Genomic DNA, 16,662 nt, shown 5'->3' with positions numbered 1-16,662 from the left:
CTATTGACACCTCTTCGCGGCTGCAGTCATGTAGAAATGCCTCACAGTATGCGTAGCCCGAATTGTGTACATTTCAATGGGCGCCACAGACAACAACGTGCTCGAAAATTGCGGCGTTCGTTCCAGGGCTCTGAAAGCTACTAGTGCGGCTGCGGTGCACTAGAGACTGCATCTTCACGTGCCCCCGTACAGCTCCACCATGGCACCACTCTGCAAAGGTTTCTTCCGCACAGCTTGTATTCCAGCCACACGCTTGCAGAAAACGAAATTAAAATATGCTCTTTCAGAAATCGTGGAAATCATGCCCCGTCGCGGTGGCTCAGTGGTTACGGCGCTCGGCTGCTGACCCGAAAGACGCGACTTCGATCCTGGCCGCGGCGGCTGAATTTCGATGAAGGCGAAATTCTAGAGGCGCGTGTGCTGTGCGGTGTCAGTGCACGTTAAAGAACCCCAGGGGGTCGAAATTTTCGGAGCCCTTCACTACGGCGTCCCTCATATCCTGAGTTACATTGGGAATGTTAAACCCCAATAAACCAAACTAAACCAAACCATTTTAAAAACAACATCTCGGCCTTATGAGCACTCATGACCGCTCCATACAACAACAGTCGATTCCCTCGAGTCACTCTGTTACCGCCATGACTCTGTTCTTTACGTTACAAGACCTTTCCATGTCCACTTCCGGACTTCAGCTAATATATTAGCTCACGCATGTCCCCTAGCTGTCCCCCTGTACTCTCTTCTCGTCCGTTAACGGTTCCCGCTCTCCTCAGCTGGCTACGTTGACCGTTCAATCTCGGGTATTTTCGTTAGCCTCCAGGTTTTTTGGCCTACATGTGAGTACCGATAAGATAAGGGGTCCCAGCCTGCTGAAAGGGGAGGAAGATGACGGCGGCCAAGACTCGTGTCTTCATCGCCCTCTGATTCCTTGACTGGTGCAAATAAAGTTATTTCGTCATCATCATCATTTGGAGAATATGGGCAGCTGGGTTGCAGTTCGCCCGACCTTTTTCTTCAACAGTCGGACGCAGCTCAAGAACGCAGCGGCAAATATCCCTCAAAGGAGCTGTGCGGCATCGGAGCGACCTCTGTTTTTGAAACAGTTATCAAAAAAAATCTACGGCGTGCCCTATTCGAACGTCATGCTTCATGCCAATTATTCGAAGTGTTGAGAAAGAATTCGATTCGTTCCGAATAATTTTGAACGCGCACTATTTGATTCGTTCACCGAACAGAATACGGGATATTCTATCCACTACTCGAATATTCACACACCCATACATTTGTGTTGTTTCCTGCACCACGGTGTTACATACGAACACCACGTAGGGCAGAATGATGACCCAGGTTTTGTGTTCTGCGTCGACGTATACGGCAAGCATGTCAGAAATGATCTGTTGGTCTGCGGATGGCAAGCAGTCGTACTCCCATGTCCTGTGTGTCCGTAGTGCAAAATGGCTTGTGTCACCTCAGCTGTAAAACCTGTGGGCGCCGGCGTCCCGAAGTTCGAAGAAATATTTTGCAACTTCAGCTGTAGTACCGTTCGTCAGGGATTTTGCTTCGACGTAACGGGTCAGGTAATACCCGCTTGACTTCATAAGACGACGGGGGAACAAGCATTTTCAGTCCTGCAGGCAGGGATGGTGGGGTCTTCCGTTGGTTACAGCCACGGCAGGTTCTCAAGTAACATGCGACATGGGCGGAATTCGATGGAGGGTGCGAGTTAACCCCAGGTGTCCAGTTGTTGGTTTGTCGTGAGAAGCCAGTAGAATTTCCTCTGGGGGAGGAGGGAACAAGAAGGCAGGTGGTCCTCTCTCCCCAAGTTTTCCTTTACGAGGAGGCCGTTCTAGCGGCAAAAGGAGGATGAACCACATTTGAGAGACGCCGGAGGCGAAAGTTCTGCCTTCGGAGGCGTTAAATATCTCGGGACCTGTTGCCGCGAGAAAATGTTGGTCTCGGTGATAAATAGCATCCTAGTTGAAATCAACAGGAAGAAATGTGCTTGGGCAGGGCATGTAATGGGAAGGCAAGATAACCGCTGGTCGTTAAGGGTAACGGAGTGGATTCCAAGAGACGGCAAACGTAGCAGGGGACGGCAGAAAGTTAGGTGGGTGGATGAGATTAACAAGTTTGCGGGGATACAGTGGCCGCAACTGGCAAAGGACAGGGTTAATTGGAGAGACATGGGAGAGGCCTTTGCCCTGCGGTGGGTGTAGTCAGGCTGATGATGATGATGGTGATGATAAATGGCAGCCCCTGGCGCTTGCCCCAAAGGAGAGAAGAACCAGAATAGAAAGAGGAAGCCCTAATCGAGCAAGGGCAATCTGCAGAGAAGCAAACCACCGACAGGAAAGGAGAAAATGATCAAGTCTTTCGATTTCGCCACGTGCTTCACAGCTAAGCCGGCACAACTTTTTTATTTTCAGGTGCATAGCTTGGTAATTTTCTTTTGTTAACGAAACCACGCGCACATACGCACCCCATTCCGAAACTCAAATTTTCTGCACGTATCACTTTGGCAGGCAACCGCCGCATAACCATTATACACTGCAATATTTTCGAAAGTGGTTAAATTCCTTCTTTCTTTAAAACACGTCTTTTACAGCGAAAGCTGTAATATCTTTGTACAAGCTATTTAACAGAAACAGTTTATGGGGTACAACGGCGGAAGTGTATCGCGTATTTGTAGGTGGGCACCACTGCCACGTATACACCTCAAAGCGTCACTGAGGTGTCCACTGAAACAACGAGTTAGTTATGCGCTTTCACTTTTCTCAAAGCAACGGAGGGTTTAGACTTCGAATACAACAACACTGGGAACTAGACTATTTGCTTCATGCAAGCAGGCCCTGCAGTCCGAGAAGTGTACCGGGAACGCGATCGAACCGAATACCGCAAGCGGAAGAAGGCCGAGTATGCACAACGGACGCCCACCCGGGCAGTCTCCTGTGAGACGTCAAACCTGCCACTCCAGACCTCTGGACCGCTCATGACAATCAGCTTTCACTGATTAATGCGCTAAGCCCGTAAGCTTAGATCTCATTCTTTTCTTGTATACGTCCGACAGAACCAGAACTACCGGATGAATACAGAGGGCATGCAAAATAAGTCGACTCCCTCACCAAGCAAAGAAATGTCTGAAGTACTCCACTGTAAGGCTAATCCCGCCTGTACATTTACACCACCTGATTATGGTGCTCGGCTGCTGACCCGAAAGACGCGGGTTCAATCCCGGCTGCGCCGGTCGAATTTCGATGGAGGCGAAATTCTAGAGGCCTGTGTATGTGCGATGTCAGTGCATGTTAAAGGGGCCCAGAAACACAATCTTAGTTAACTGTTTTGCCTGTTGATTGCATACAGTGAGTTATAATGGTGCTATTAGCGTCGGTAACACCGCGTATATTCCGTTTTTTAATATTTTAATGTCCCCCCAAAAACAACTTCATGGCTCTGATGGTGTCGCCACACAGTGGCGGGTTTTTAGCAGCGGATATGACATCACCTGGCACGAGCTTGATGACCGGACAAACAGTAAATATACTGCAAATTGTGTGAATAAATAGAGAAACATTTTGTCACCTGTCTGCGTTTTATATTATATCAACAAAGACAATTTGTTTGTCTTAGATAAAAGCCCTGCAAGGCAAGTAAAATAAAAATACACCACCAGGGGCGCTCTGGCATGGAAACAATGCTGCCAGTCTCACAGAGAGCAGGCAACCATGGAGTACAAACTTCCGCGACGTGCTCTGGCTGGCTGTTTTGATTGGTTGCGCCACGTGCCGTCATTGGGAGAGCGAAATAGGAGTGGGAAGCCCCGCCAAAATCGAGTTGAGGGCAGCGTTTTGTTTGCTTGTATTTTGAAATTTCTTCACTGAATAACTCCCGTTCCTGTGCATCGATTCCTGTAATTCTTTTTAAGTCAGCATCTGTGTGACATAAAGAACCCACCTGAAGTATAGCCGGTATTCCCCCAGGCAGTGTTTCGCAGCCCCTTTAAAGAATCCCAGGTGGTCGAAATTTCCGGAGCCCTTCACTACGGCGTCCCTCATAGCCTGAGTCGCTTCGGGACGTTAAACCCCATAAACCGAACTAAACCAAACCATTTACACCACCACCACCAGAACTTCGCCGACACTGCAGCTGTCGGTATACACAGTCGGGCGCAAGAAAGAGAAAACCTGGCGAAATCTGAAGTGCAGTCACGCTGTATAAGTACGCATAGGTATTAGCAGAATCAAATTCGCTGGGTTAGCTGGCCTGCATTGATTATCAGCCAGGCCCATGGTGACACTCGCTAACGCAAGCTGTGTAGATCTGCTGCTGAGAATAACTGCCATGAAACCAGACGGGGTTCTTTTTTTGCACAGCCCTTATTTTAAGCAGCGGGCATTAGAACGGCAGTTCCTCCTCGGAAAATGTCGAAGATGAAGAAGAAGTGGCGAAGCGCGCTCAGGCACGCGCGTCCGGCCGTTCCCCGAGGCGGCCGCCGGCGGTGCCTGCAATGGCGCAGAAGAGCCCGCCGCTGCCGCCGGACCCCGGCGAAGATGGGTACGACTACCGCCTCGACGTCTCCATCGGTGAGCTCTTCTTCCTCGTGCCCGTGGTGCGGCCTGCATGCATGTCGAGACGGACCGCCGCGAATCGCGTGCACATTTACGGCGTTACAGCGGGAATTCTTCAAGGGTGACATAATTTCGGACTTATTCAGGGGCCCCCATTTTGAGCCGGCACGGCGTTCACCACAAGAATACACACCTGCGCATCTCTTCCCATAAGGCCGCCCGGAGATGCTGCACACATGTGGATGAAAGCTGCTCGGCCCCTTTCGCACAAGTGATTGCTCACGGCTTACAATGGGCACACTCAACGCCGTTGTTGCGGGTGCCTTCGAAACCTGTATCGTAGCTCTTCTTGAGCCTTCCGCAGGCCATATAAGCACACACCAGCTTGCTCGGTTATATCTATACAGTTGGACAGTGAAGAAGCTTGGCGGCTATCTTTCCGCTTGGGCGACTTAACCCCAGTCATCAGCTGAGCGGAAGTTTCTTTTCTTGAACCGCGCCGGCAAACAAAAGGTGCGTGTAAACAAACCGTCTGACCTGTGCCGTTCACCTGTCTGCAGGAGACAAGAAGGACGACCGCTACTGGGGCGAAGAGCTCGTCAAGCCGAGAAGAAAGCTGTCCTTCGAGCGCGACATCCGAGTGCAAGAGTTCGAGAAGGAGCGCAGCTCATCCGAGGTTCGCAGGCTGGTGCGCTCGCCGGGCGGCAGTGCGCGCGCCGCCGAGCCACCTCCGCTCCAGGGGCCCGACAGTGGCGGCTCGGCACCGCTCAAGAGCCGCAGAAGCCGCCACAGAAAAAGGCGGAAGTCTAGGAAGAGGCGCAGCAAGGGCAGTACGACGGCGACCACCGGCGAGTCGTCCCCGGAAGACTCTCCATCCTTGGTTGCCTCGCTGTCACAGTACGTGTCCGCAGCCGTGGCCAAGCTTCTACCCGGAGAATCGAGTCCGCCGATGGACGAGAGGGCCATGGACGCGGCTGCCATCGGCGAACCAGCGGCAGCCGTGCAGCCCACGGACCTGGCTGCCGTGCAGCCCACGTCGCCGCCCAAGAGAAGGCGCTCAAAGAAATCCAGGAAACGCCGCAGACGCAAGAAGCATCGCAGCTCCTCATCCCGAGACCAGAGCGGCACCTCCCTTTCCGGGCAAGAGACGGACCCTGCCGCTTCTTGGATGACTCCCAGTGGCGAAGCGGGGGCGCCGATGATGAAAGGCTCCGCTGAGGTGCGTTCGCCGTCCAAAGAGACCAAGAAGCGACGCAAGCGCAAGAAGCGCCGCCGTTCATCAGCGTCGAGCCAGCCAGAGTACCGGGCACGGGAGGGCCAGCAGGACGCATTGCTCACCAAGTGGAAGCTGGAGGAGCAAGAGCAGCAAGCTGTGCAAGCAGCTTCCGACCAACAAGGCCTACAGAAGGCTGCCTACAGGGACGCTCAGCAGGAGCTGTATCAGTACATGCGAAACGTTCGACGGCGAGAAGCGCAGGATGTGAATCATGTTCAGGAAAACGACACGCCTGCTCAGCAGCACGATGCTTGGAGAAGACCCTCGTCAGAAGCTACCAGACAGCCGACGCGGGAAGATGAAGAAACATATCAAATGTATCTGCAGAAGATCCGCGGAACAGGAGAAGCAACAAAGCTAGGAAAACCACGCAGCCATGAGGTGGACGGAGCTGCAGAAGAAATATACCAACAAGAAATGCTAAGTAGACGTCAAAGGTGTCACGAAATGGAAAAAGCGTACGAGATGGAACAGGCTGAGCAGCTCAAGAAAATTCAGCAGGAGAAAGCTGCTAAAGAGGAGGAACGGCAAAAGAGACGAGAAGCACGCGAGAGGTGTCACGAAATGGAAAAAGCGTATGAACTGGAACAGGCTGAGCAGCTTAAGAAAATTCAACAGGAGAAAGCTGCTAAAGAGGAGGAACGGCAAAAGAGACGAGAGGCACGTGAGAGGTGTCATGAAATGGAACAAGCTTACGAACTGGAACAAGCTGCTCAACTTCGAAAATTCCGCGAAGAAGCCTCCGCAGAAGAGGAACGGCAAAAGAGACTAGAGGCACGTGAGAGGTGTCACAAAATGGAACAAGCTTACGAATTGGAACAAGCTGCTCAACTTCGAAAATTCCGCGAAGAAGCCTCCGAAGAAGAGGAACGGCAAAAGAGACGAGAGGCACGTGAGAGGTGTCACAAAATGGAACAAGCTTACGAATTGGAACAAGCTGCTCAACTTCGAAAACTCCGCGAAGAAGCCTCCGAAGAGGAGGAACGGCAAAAGAGACGAGAGGCACGTGAGAGGTGTCACGAAATGGAAAAAGCTTACGAATTCGAACAAGCTGCTCAACTTCGAAAATTCCGCGAAGAAGCCTCCGAAGAGGAGGAACGGCAAAAGAGACGAGAGGCACGCGAGAGGTGTCACGAAATGGAAAAAGCATACGAACTGGAACAAGCTGCTCAACTTCGAAAATTCCGCGAAAAGAAAGAAGCCGCCGAAGAAGAAGAACGGCAGAAGAGACGAGAGGCTCGCCAGAGGTGCCGCGAAATGGAGAAGGCATACGAACTGGAACAAGCGATGCAACTGAGGGCATTACGAGAAGAAAAACAGCGACGGCAGTACCAAGAGGAACAAGAGGCCGAACGCGAGGGGTACCAGAGAGCACAGGAGACTGAGAAAGCATACGAGGAGGAACAAAAGGCTCAGCTCTGGAGAATGATGCAAGAAAAAGCAGCTCACCAACAAGAACAAGAGCAGGAACGTCAGAGGTACCAAAGGGCGCTAGACTTAGAGAAAGCATACGAGAAGGAGCAACGCGACACGCTAAAGGCCGCGCTTCAAGGAAGGCAGCTGGCACAAGACCCTCAGTTACAACAGTACCAGCAAGAGCAGGAGCGTCAGAGGTACCAAAGAGCGCTAGAGTTGGAGAAGGCATACGAGAAGGAGCAACGCGACACGCTAAAGGCAGCGCTTCAGGGAAGGCAGCTGGCCCAAGATCCCCAGTTACAACAGTACCAGCAAGAGCAGGAGCGTCAGAGGTACCAAAGAGCGCTAGAGTTGGAGAAGACATACGAGAAGGAGCAACGCGACACGCTAAAGGCAGCGCTTCAGGGAAGGCAGCTGGCCCAAGATCCCCAGTTACAACAGCACCAGCAAGAGCAGGAGCGTCAGAGGTACCAAAGAGCGCTAGAGTTGGAGAAGGCATACGAGAAGGAGCAACGCGACACGCTAAAGGCAGCGCTTCAGGGAAGGCAGCTGGCCCAAGATCCCCAGTTACAACAGCACCAGCAAGAGCAGGAGCGTCCGAGGTACCAAAGAGCGCTGGAGTTGGAGAAGGCATACGAGAAGGAGCAACGCGACATGCTAAAGGCAGCGCTTCAGGGAAGGCAGCTGGCCCAAGATCCCCAGTTACAACAGTACCAGCAAGAACAAGAGCAGGAGCGTCAGAGGTACCAAAGGGCGCTAGAGTTGGAGAAGGCATACGAGAAGGAGCAACGCGCCACGCTAAAGGCCGCGCTTCAAGGAAGGAAGCTGGCACAAGACCCTCAGCAAGTGCAGTACCAACAAGAACAGCAGACAGAGCGCGAAAGATACCAAAGAGCCCAACAGTTAGAGAAGTCGTACGAGGAGCAACAGAAAGCTGCATTGAGGAAAATTATGGAAGAAAGAGAGGCAGCGCAGCAGCAGCAGTACAACGAAGAAGTCCTGGCAGTGAGTCAAAGGTACCAAAAAGCGCGAGATTTGGAGAAAACAAGCGAAAAGGAGCAACAGGACACGCTGCTAGGAATGCGACGAGAAAAACAAGCGCCGAAGGATAGTGAAGAGCAGCAAGAAACGAAACACGAACAACGGCTCAATGCACTGCAAGAGGCGTCACAAAAGCAGCTCAAGGGGCAAGGTCCCCAGCAGCACGTAGCGCAAAATGTGCACGAAGCGAAGCCGGAATCCAGGCGTTCTTCGGTAGCTGTAACAGATGCGACGCGAGTCCAGCAGCGGAAAGCAGAGCCGGCTTTCACGTTGTTTGCTCCGCCCGGATTTGGGCCTGTCGGCTCGCACCTCAAGATCAAGACAAAGCTTACAATAGAAGGTGTGCCGGTGAGCGCGGAACGGACAGAGTCCATCGAAGGAACGGTTATCCTCGAAGACTACCCGAATGGGCGCCAAGGTGTACAGCTCGAATGTGACTCAATTGCAGAGGAAATGTCCGCAGCCCAGGCCGCAGGTCTTCAGAGGGGCCTCACCACGGCTCCACCCGTCGTCACCGTCCTCGAGAAGGGCACCCGCGGTGAAACGGCAGTATCCGATGTCACGGTTGTCATCAACCCAGCTCCATCGTTCGGCGTCGCTGAGCAAGTGCCGACAATACAGCCAAATAACGAGGTCTTGAACCTTCTAGCGACTGCCCTTGACATGAGCGCCGCCGACATTACGAGCACCCATCGGTCGCTGATGGACACCCGAATGTCTGATGACGTTGGGAGCAATACAATATACGAGGACGAGGTTGGTGAGGACACATACAGTGTGCCGCCCTCCAAATACACCGAAACCCCAGGAGCTGAAACTGTGGTGGAGATGGTTCAAGGCTGTTTTCAAGCTATGGACAATGTAGTTCAACGCCAGCTTTACCCCGCACCTACCAAGTACACCGAACCACCGGGGGCTGAAACGGTAGCGGAGATTGTCCATGACTGCTTTCAAGTTCTGGACGAAGTAGTCCCAAGCGAAGCTTACCCCGCAGCCACGACCATGTCCGGAGGATCTGGAACATTCACACGGCACGAGATGACCGGCAAACGGGGGTCTCGAAAATCTTTGCGATCCACATCCATAGGGTCTATGCGCTCTCGAAAGTCGATTAATCTCGGCTCCTCGGAGACATTCATGACAAAGAGGGGCTCGCAGACCTACATAGATGTCGATCCACAGCGGTTGCCTTCGTTTCCAGGTCTCAGCGCAAGAGTCGAAGTCGCTATCAACAGGCCTGACGTTGTCGGCTTGGATGCTGTCAACAGACCCGATGTCGCCGGTTTGCATTCCGCCTGCTTGATGCTAGAGTCGGTGACGGGACTGGTTCAAGACACAGTCGACAAAGATTTCGCCGGTGCAAAGGCTGCCATCCTCAGCGCCGGGGACCCACTTCGGACAACTGTTGCTGCGTATGTCATGGAAGATGACGCCAAGAAAAAGAAAAGGCGCAGGAAGAAAAGGAAACGGTCCAAGAAGAAAAAAAAGAAAAGGAAAAAAAAGAAGTCCAAGAAAAAGAAGAAGAGGTCCAAGAAAAAAAAGAAGAGGTCCAAGAAAAAGAAGAAGAAGAAGAAGAAAAAGTCAAAGAAGAAGAGGAAGTCCAAGAGGAAGAAGAAATCCAAGAAAAAGAAGAAAAAGAAATCCAAGAAAAAGAAATCAAGCAGTGCCTCCTCATCACCAACATCGACATCTGCGTCATCGTCATTAGAAAAAGTCGGCGACGCTAAAACTCCGTCTCCGGCGACCTCCAAAGCTACAACAGGTTTGACTCTGCCTACTGCCGCGGTGAGCCGAACAGCGTCCTCGAGGAGCTCCAAGTCAACTCAGACAGATGACTTACTAAGGAGCTCGCGACAGCGCGTACAGCGAGAAGCGTACCTTCCGGCGACCACCCAGCCAAGGCGGCGGCGCCGTCACCGCAGCAGAACCACTTCCGACACCTCAGACAGCAGCGTCGTCTCTCAAAGATACCGCATCGTCACCCACGTTGTCCTTGGAGATGGCAGCTCTGCCGCCCATTCCAGTGGCAGCGGTTCACAGAAAACTTACCAGCTACCCAAGCCAAAGAGCAGGTCGCGGTCACGGTCGCGGTCGCGCTCCCGACAACGGATGGGCCAGCAGGCGCCCCCTCCGGACGACAGTCGCGGCATGGCCCCGCGCCGTACGTCGTCCCAGTGCTCCAACTGCGGCGGCACAGTCACGCCTCCCATGGTGGTCCAAAGGCCTATCATTATCGAGGCGCCCAACATCCCGTCACCACCGTCGCAGACGCGTCTCGCACCCAGGGATGATGGCGAGTACGAGCGGCCGCGGCGTTCGGGAAGCCGGCGACGGAGGCGCCGCTCGGGCTCTCGACGCTCGTCCCGCTCGTCGCGGCGCCGCCGTTCGAGCAGCTCTACGAGCAGTTCGTCCAGCCGGTCGCGCCGGCGGAGCCGCCGAAGACGCCGCCGCCACCGCGGCCGCCGCTCCTACGAAGAGCGCCCGCCGCGCCGCTACTACGGGGAAGATCCTGAGATTCCGGGCAGGCCCGGACGTCCCATGTACGCCAGCCCACCTGCGCGGTACTACGGCGATCCGATGGGGCCGCCCACGATGACCTACATGCGCCGCAGGGCGCGCTCCTTCGAGCGTGCCCCGCCGCGCTTTCCGCGATACGTGATGGGCTACGGGCCGCCGGCGATGGCCGATGTGCCGCCCGTGCCGTTCGAGTCGTCCGAGGGCATCCCGCCAGTGTCCATGATGATCACCACGAACATGGTGCAGCCGCCGCCTCTTCTGCCACCAGCTCTACCAGCCCCTGCGATGCCCAGCCCCCCCACAGCACTGTCGGCACCGATATCGACACCGATGTCAGCACCCATTCCGCCACTACTTCCGCCGCCTATTCCGCAACGGATTCCGCCACCGATAGCACCTTCGATTTTGCCACCGGCTCAAACATCAATGCCACTTATGCCGCAGTCGTCGTTCACAGCGCATCCAGGTTTCGGCGCACCTGAGTACATGCCTCCGTCGGAGCCTCCACTGCCAACCAAGCAACGTTCGCTCACAGTTGAGATCCAGACGCCGCCCCCCACGCCTCCGATGCCCACTTCGTACACGGCTTCGGCACCCCTGCTCACGTACCAGAACAACACCTTCGGCACTAACTCGAGCAGCAGCGACAGCTGGAAGCTCGGATACACAGTCAGGCGCCAGCCCAGGGGCTTCTCGTCTACCATTTCGACGTCGTCGTTCAGCGGAGCGACGCCATTGCCCTATGGAGGCAAGCCTGTCGAAAATCCCTGGATGGCACCGTACAACTTTATGCGGCGAAACTTTACCCAGGGCAATCTCGTGCTTAGCGTGATTTTCACGCTGGGCATAGCGGCCTGCGTGATCGCGCTCATCGGGCAATACGGCCGCTACCGCGAGAGTCGCGAAACCATCGAGGAAGAGGAGGAGGGCGCCGTCATGCACGGCCCATGGCTCTTGAACCTCTCGGGACTCGCCTCGACGCTGCTCGCAAGAGGCTACAAGCTCTGCCACGCGTCTGACTGCAAAGCCGAAGCCGACCGCTTGACCAAGGTGCTCTCCTCCGGACCCTGCGACAGCTTCTACGACTACGTTTGCTCGCGCCACTGGGCAGCCAAGCATTCGCGAGCCGCCGTGAAGACCGCAGACGAAGTCGTGCTGCGGGACATCGAGAACGGCATCTGGAGGCACATGCAGGGGGCCAAAGAAGACAAGCACCTGGCATCGGTCATCTGGAAGAGCTGCATGGACAGTCAGGCCATCGCCGCACTGGGCACGGCGCCTTTCCTGCAGCTGCTGAATTCGTCTGGGCTCGCAGGCTGGCCGTTCCACGAGGCACCACTGGGCGCAGACATCTGGCACAGCGCCGGCCGGTTGGTCCGGCTGCTCGATCTGGCCACGTTGCTGAGTGTGCGAGTGGAACGCAGCACGGAGTCTACCGTCACCATTGTGCTGGGCCGCGCAGCGCTGCCGCTGCACATTCGCGACTTCCGGGACAATGCCACGCTGACGTCCTTTGTGCACAAGGTGAAGAGGACGATGAGCTTCGTCGCACCAGACGAAAACGAGACTACGACGAGTGCGGTGGAGGTGCTCAACCTGTGCCTGCGGCTGGTAAACCTCAACGCTGTCAAAGATGGCGCGTCCGCATTCAGCGCGAAGACACCGTTCATGAGTTTCCTGGGCGCCGCAGTGGGAGACCTCATCCACTTATCTGGAAAGGACGTTCGTACCAAGTTAGAATCGCCAAAGTACGGCAACGAGCTTAAACAGCTGATGAACACCGTGTCACTACGAGCAGCGCTAAATTACTTAGGCTACTACGCTGTGGACCATTTGTGGACGTTCTCTACCGAAGACGCTGCTGAAACCGTTACACCTGGCCACCGCGAGCGGAACTGCCTCCGAATGTCGGAAAGGGCTGCGCCATCTCAAATCTCGGAGATTGGTTACCGGATCTACAAAAATCGGCTTAACCTGACGCAGCTGAGCAGACTGACGAACGAAACGAAGCGGCGCATTATAGACGGCGTCCGCTCCCTGTCCTGGATGGACCACACGATGAAGGTGAAGGTCATCGCTAAAATCCAGGCAACCCGAGTGAAGCTGCTATCCTCCACGCAGCTAAGCTCGACGTCCTCCCCGCCGTCGCATCGGTCGGGCGCGCTCGAGCTGTACCAGCACGCTATAGCGGAGCGCTTCGCCACGGCCGCGCGGGGTGGCGTGGCGCAGCGCAGCCTCTTCTCACGCCGCATCGAAGAGCGGGACGGTGTGCTGTACGTTCCGCTGCTGGCGGCAGCGGCGGGCGGTGCCGCGTCGCCCTACGTGGCCCTGCTGCGCTCCACCCGGCTCAGTGTGCGGCTGTCCAAGGCGCTGCTGCGGACGGCGCTCGTCGAGCCGTCATCGTGGACGTCCGCTTCGCGCGCCCATTACCAGCGCGTGCAGGCATGCTTCCTGGCTCGGTTCCCCGTGCTCCGCGATCCGCTGGACGGCGCGCCGGTGCCCAAGCCTCCCGCGGCAGCCGTCGGCGACGTGCTGGAGCATGCAGCAGTGGCAATGGCGCATGTCGAGTTCCGGAGCGGCGTACAGCAGCTTCGGCTCAACGCAACCGACTACCGACTGGCCGACGCCCAGGGCTGGAGCTCGGAGCAGCTGTTCTTCGTCTCGTACGCCGAGTCGACGTGCCAGGTGTACGATGACGAGTGGGCATTCCGGCACTTCCTGGCGCACGCAGACAGCCCCGCCAGGCAGCGCGTCGACGTGGCGCTAGCGCACGACCCCGCCTTCCACAGGGCGTTCCACTGCCGCCGCGGATTCGCCATGCGGCCGCGGCGCAGCTGCAGCTTCTGGTGAACCTCCTGCAAGACCCTCTCCCGGGCGTCTTTTTTTTTTTGCTCGCTGATCGTAACCATGTGCACTTTAATAAATGCGACATCTGATCCGCACTTACACGTTGCTGCGCTATGATGGCCAGTAAGGCCACGCATCCCAGTCAAGGACCGAGTGGGACTTTGGCACGTCGGTTTGCAGGACGTATACACCGCGCCAAACCGCCATCGCACCAGCTTTATGGCGCGTATTTTGCATTCTGGTCATTCTTCACAGTCATCGTTAAATTCCTTAACTTACAGGCTGAAAGAATTTAAATCGTCAAAAGTATGGTTTGAAGATTTTTTGCCAATTTCCGGACAAAAAATCTACAAGCCAGAAGAAAAACTGAGCTTTGACAAAGTTAATTTAGGTGACACAGTTCCGGGAGCAGAAGTCCCAAAAATCAGTGACTTAGCTCAACTGCCAGGATATACGCAGCAAAAGCAGTTTCGTCTACCGAGATTTTTGGGTAGCGACACGCCGTCGTCGTCGTTCAGCAGCTTGGCGGCGTCTCTTCGCGAAACGTTCCTCTCGGCCGCTCGTTTAGCCTTTCGCGCCTCGTTTTCACGCTGTCGGACGGCCTTGTACCATGCGACGAGTTCTGAATCGGAATACAATTTCACGCAGCCTGTACTGCTGCCGTGACCAGCACGGCCACTCTGCTTCTTCCATGGTACGCGTCTGAGGGGCGAGCGCATCGCGACTCTGCGCATGCGCAGTAAGGCGCATAGCTAGGTTACGACGTCACGCGTAGCGCGGCGGAGGAGTCGGCGCAGCAGCTGCGGCGGAGCGACGGTGCGTGGCGCACACCTGCGGCTCCAGCGCAACTGGTTGCCATGGTAACGGCGCATGCGCAGCAGTGGTCCTTTGCAGGCACCGCGAAATGCGCCTCTGCTAGCCTAGTGTAGCTTTCGCTACAAAAGTAGAGCAGATACGAATTCTCGGCCCAGTTCTCCAGTCTCGAGGCCACAACGGCGAGACTCTAAAGCGATTGGAGAGCCACGCGATGCAGGCACTGAGCCTCATCAGACTGGTTGTGAGCAAAGGGCGGCGATTACAAGAAAATTATTTAATGAGTGTAAGGTATCGGTAGTGCATGCAAGGTCATTGGGGCCGGTCGTTCTTTCTCAGCACCCCGCCGCTGCAGTCTTCAATGGACACCCCTCCGCGACGGGACGGTGGGGTGCGCTGTTGACGAGGGGGGCAATAGAGATGAGGAATAGCCGGCGACAGCGCGGCTAGCCGAGAACATGCAGCGAAGGCCCGAGCTGGGTGACGCTACTGACCGGGTGTCGGTGAGGCGCCGACTAAACAGCCTTGGTAAGGCTAAGTCGCCTTGGAACGCACGTCCAAGCTCGCAGTGGCAGTTACAGCGGTAACTGCCCGCTTAAGCCCGATAATCCCCAATTCCGAGACGACGCCAAGGTCGGGGGGGTCATTGGGTAAACCGACGGCACGTGCTCGCACGAGTGTGTTTTGTGTTTGTTTTTACTTTTATTTTGCGAGGGAGAGAATGTTCTACCCCGCACGTGCTGGCATGACTGAGCGTTTGTGTTTGTTTTTGCTTTTATTTTGATATGGAGAGGGTGGTTTACCTTATAGAAGCCGGAGGGCTGGCCATGCCCTTGAAGAGCCAATCATGTTAAGAGTGCAACCTGATTGGAAGCTGCCAAATATGGGCTGGGCCTTTAGGTCTTTAAAACCGGGCCCCGGAGCCGGAAAAAGGGTTCTGGGCTAAGGTCAGGTGCTATGCATCTTCGGCTACGCCGAGTAGGGGCCTCCCCTAGTGTTAGCCAGTTCCACTTTTTGTTGTTTTCTCTTTTTGCCGCTTAATTCGTCTCCAGAGCCTAAATTTGTATGTGATGTAAATATCTGTACATAAACTTCAAGTATTCCCTTTATCCCTGCATCGTAACTCATTGCAAGACGTCTCTGACGGGGCACCCCTGGTGCGAAGAAAAGCTTCAGTCTTCCAGTTAAACAAACCGTCTCCGGCGGGGCACCTCTGGTGCAAGGAAGGAAGATAAAGAACTTGTGAACTTTACTATGAGGCTAGTACAAGTTTTCATATACAGCAGAGTTAGCTACTCTACGCCTTATCTCTACTTGAAGTTGGCGGAAAAGATGAATATTGACGGATTAATAAGTAGATGCGTCAAGCGCACGCTGGGCCTGCCCACGTGCACATCCACGGAGCGACTTCTATCGAACTGGCGGAAGCGGTGCACGCACATCTCAGATTTAGAGAATGTGCACCACAAAAACAGGCAGGACTCTCCTAGCTAGTGTGGGTATCACCAGACAGGGGCCCCACGCTGAAGGAAAAAATTAAGGAGGGAATCAGAAGGCGGCTAACCATTCCCTCTATACGTAAGACAAAAGAAGATAGAGAGAAAACTTTTCATTAGAGCAGATTAATTCGCAGGAACCAGAAGAAACACAAATGATAGTTAAGCAAGGACCGTCAACTTTATTTTTGAAGGAAACGCAAGGAGGCATTCTCTGTGGCACATTGATAACTTGCCAAACACGTCGTCGTCATCATCACCATCAGCCTGACTACGCTCACTGCAGGACAGAGGCCTCTATCACATCTCTGTCCGGTGCCAGCTGCGGCCACCCTATCACCGCAAAGTTCTTAATCTCATCCGCCCACCTTTCTGCCGCCTCCTGCTAGGCTTCCCTTCTCTTCGCATGACCTTGCCTTCGAAATTACATGCCCTGCCCATACACATATGCCATGTACAAGATACCGTATTTACTCGCAAAATGATAGCACCCCCAAATTTTGTTCGCAAAATTCAATTTTTTTTATTCCCCGCGTAATGATCGCACCCTGAACTTGCCGCTGCAATTTGTCGACGATGTCGAGTCTAGCCGACGATGATCGTACTTGCTATCTGTCTGACAGATGGCACGTGCAGATGACCATTTTGCTCTGTCAGCATTGCAGCGGCAGCCGCCTGTTGGCGGACCTGC

At 54.7% G+C, this 16,662-nt stretch overlaps 1 protein-coding gene across 1 annotated transcript; it reads left to right on the top strand.

The window, feature by feature from the left end:
- The first annotated feature begins 4,118 nt into the window (after positions 1-4,118).
- Positions 4,119-13,821, top strand: LOC149341172 (uncharacterized). The gene is made up of 2 exons (XM_089543075.1): positions 4,119-4,580; positions 5,126-13,821. Exons 1-2 carry the CDS (start codon positions 4,505-4,507, stop codon positions 13,663-13,665), a joined length of 8,616 nt encoding a protein of 2,871 aa, XP_089399201.1. The 5' UTR covers positions 4,119-4,504; the 3' UTR covers positions 13,666-13,821.
- The last annotated feature ends 2,841 nt before the right edge of the window (positions 13,822-16,662 follow it).

The sequence above is a fragment of the Amblyomma mixtum genome, chromosome 5 (genome assembly GCF_055824585.1).
Source record: "Amblyomma mixtum isolate Tamu chromosome 5, ASM5582458v1, whole genome shotgun sequence".
Classification (NCBI taxonomy): Eukaryota; Metazoa; Arthropoda; class Arachnida; order Ixodida; family Ixodidae; genus Amblyomma; species Amblyomma mixtum.
The sequence above is the reverse complement of the archived record's forward strand: the minus strand, read 5'-3'. Positions and strand labels throughout refer to the sequence as shown.

Bases quoted from the DNA above. Each gene is read 5' to 3' on its own strand.
- LOC149341172 (XM_089543075.1), top strand. From the start codon at position 4,505: ATGGCGCAGAAGAGCCCGCCGCTGCCGCCGGACCCCGGCGAAGATGGG. The intron at 4,581-5,125 runs GTGAGCTCTTCT...ACCTGTCTGCAG, and splicing joins CCGCCTCGACGTCTCCATCG to GAGACAAGAAGGACGACCGC.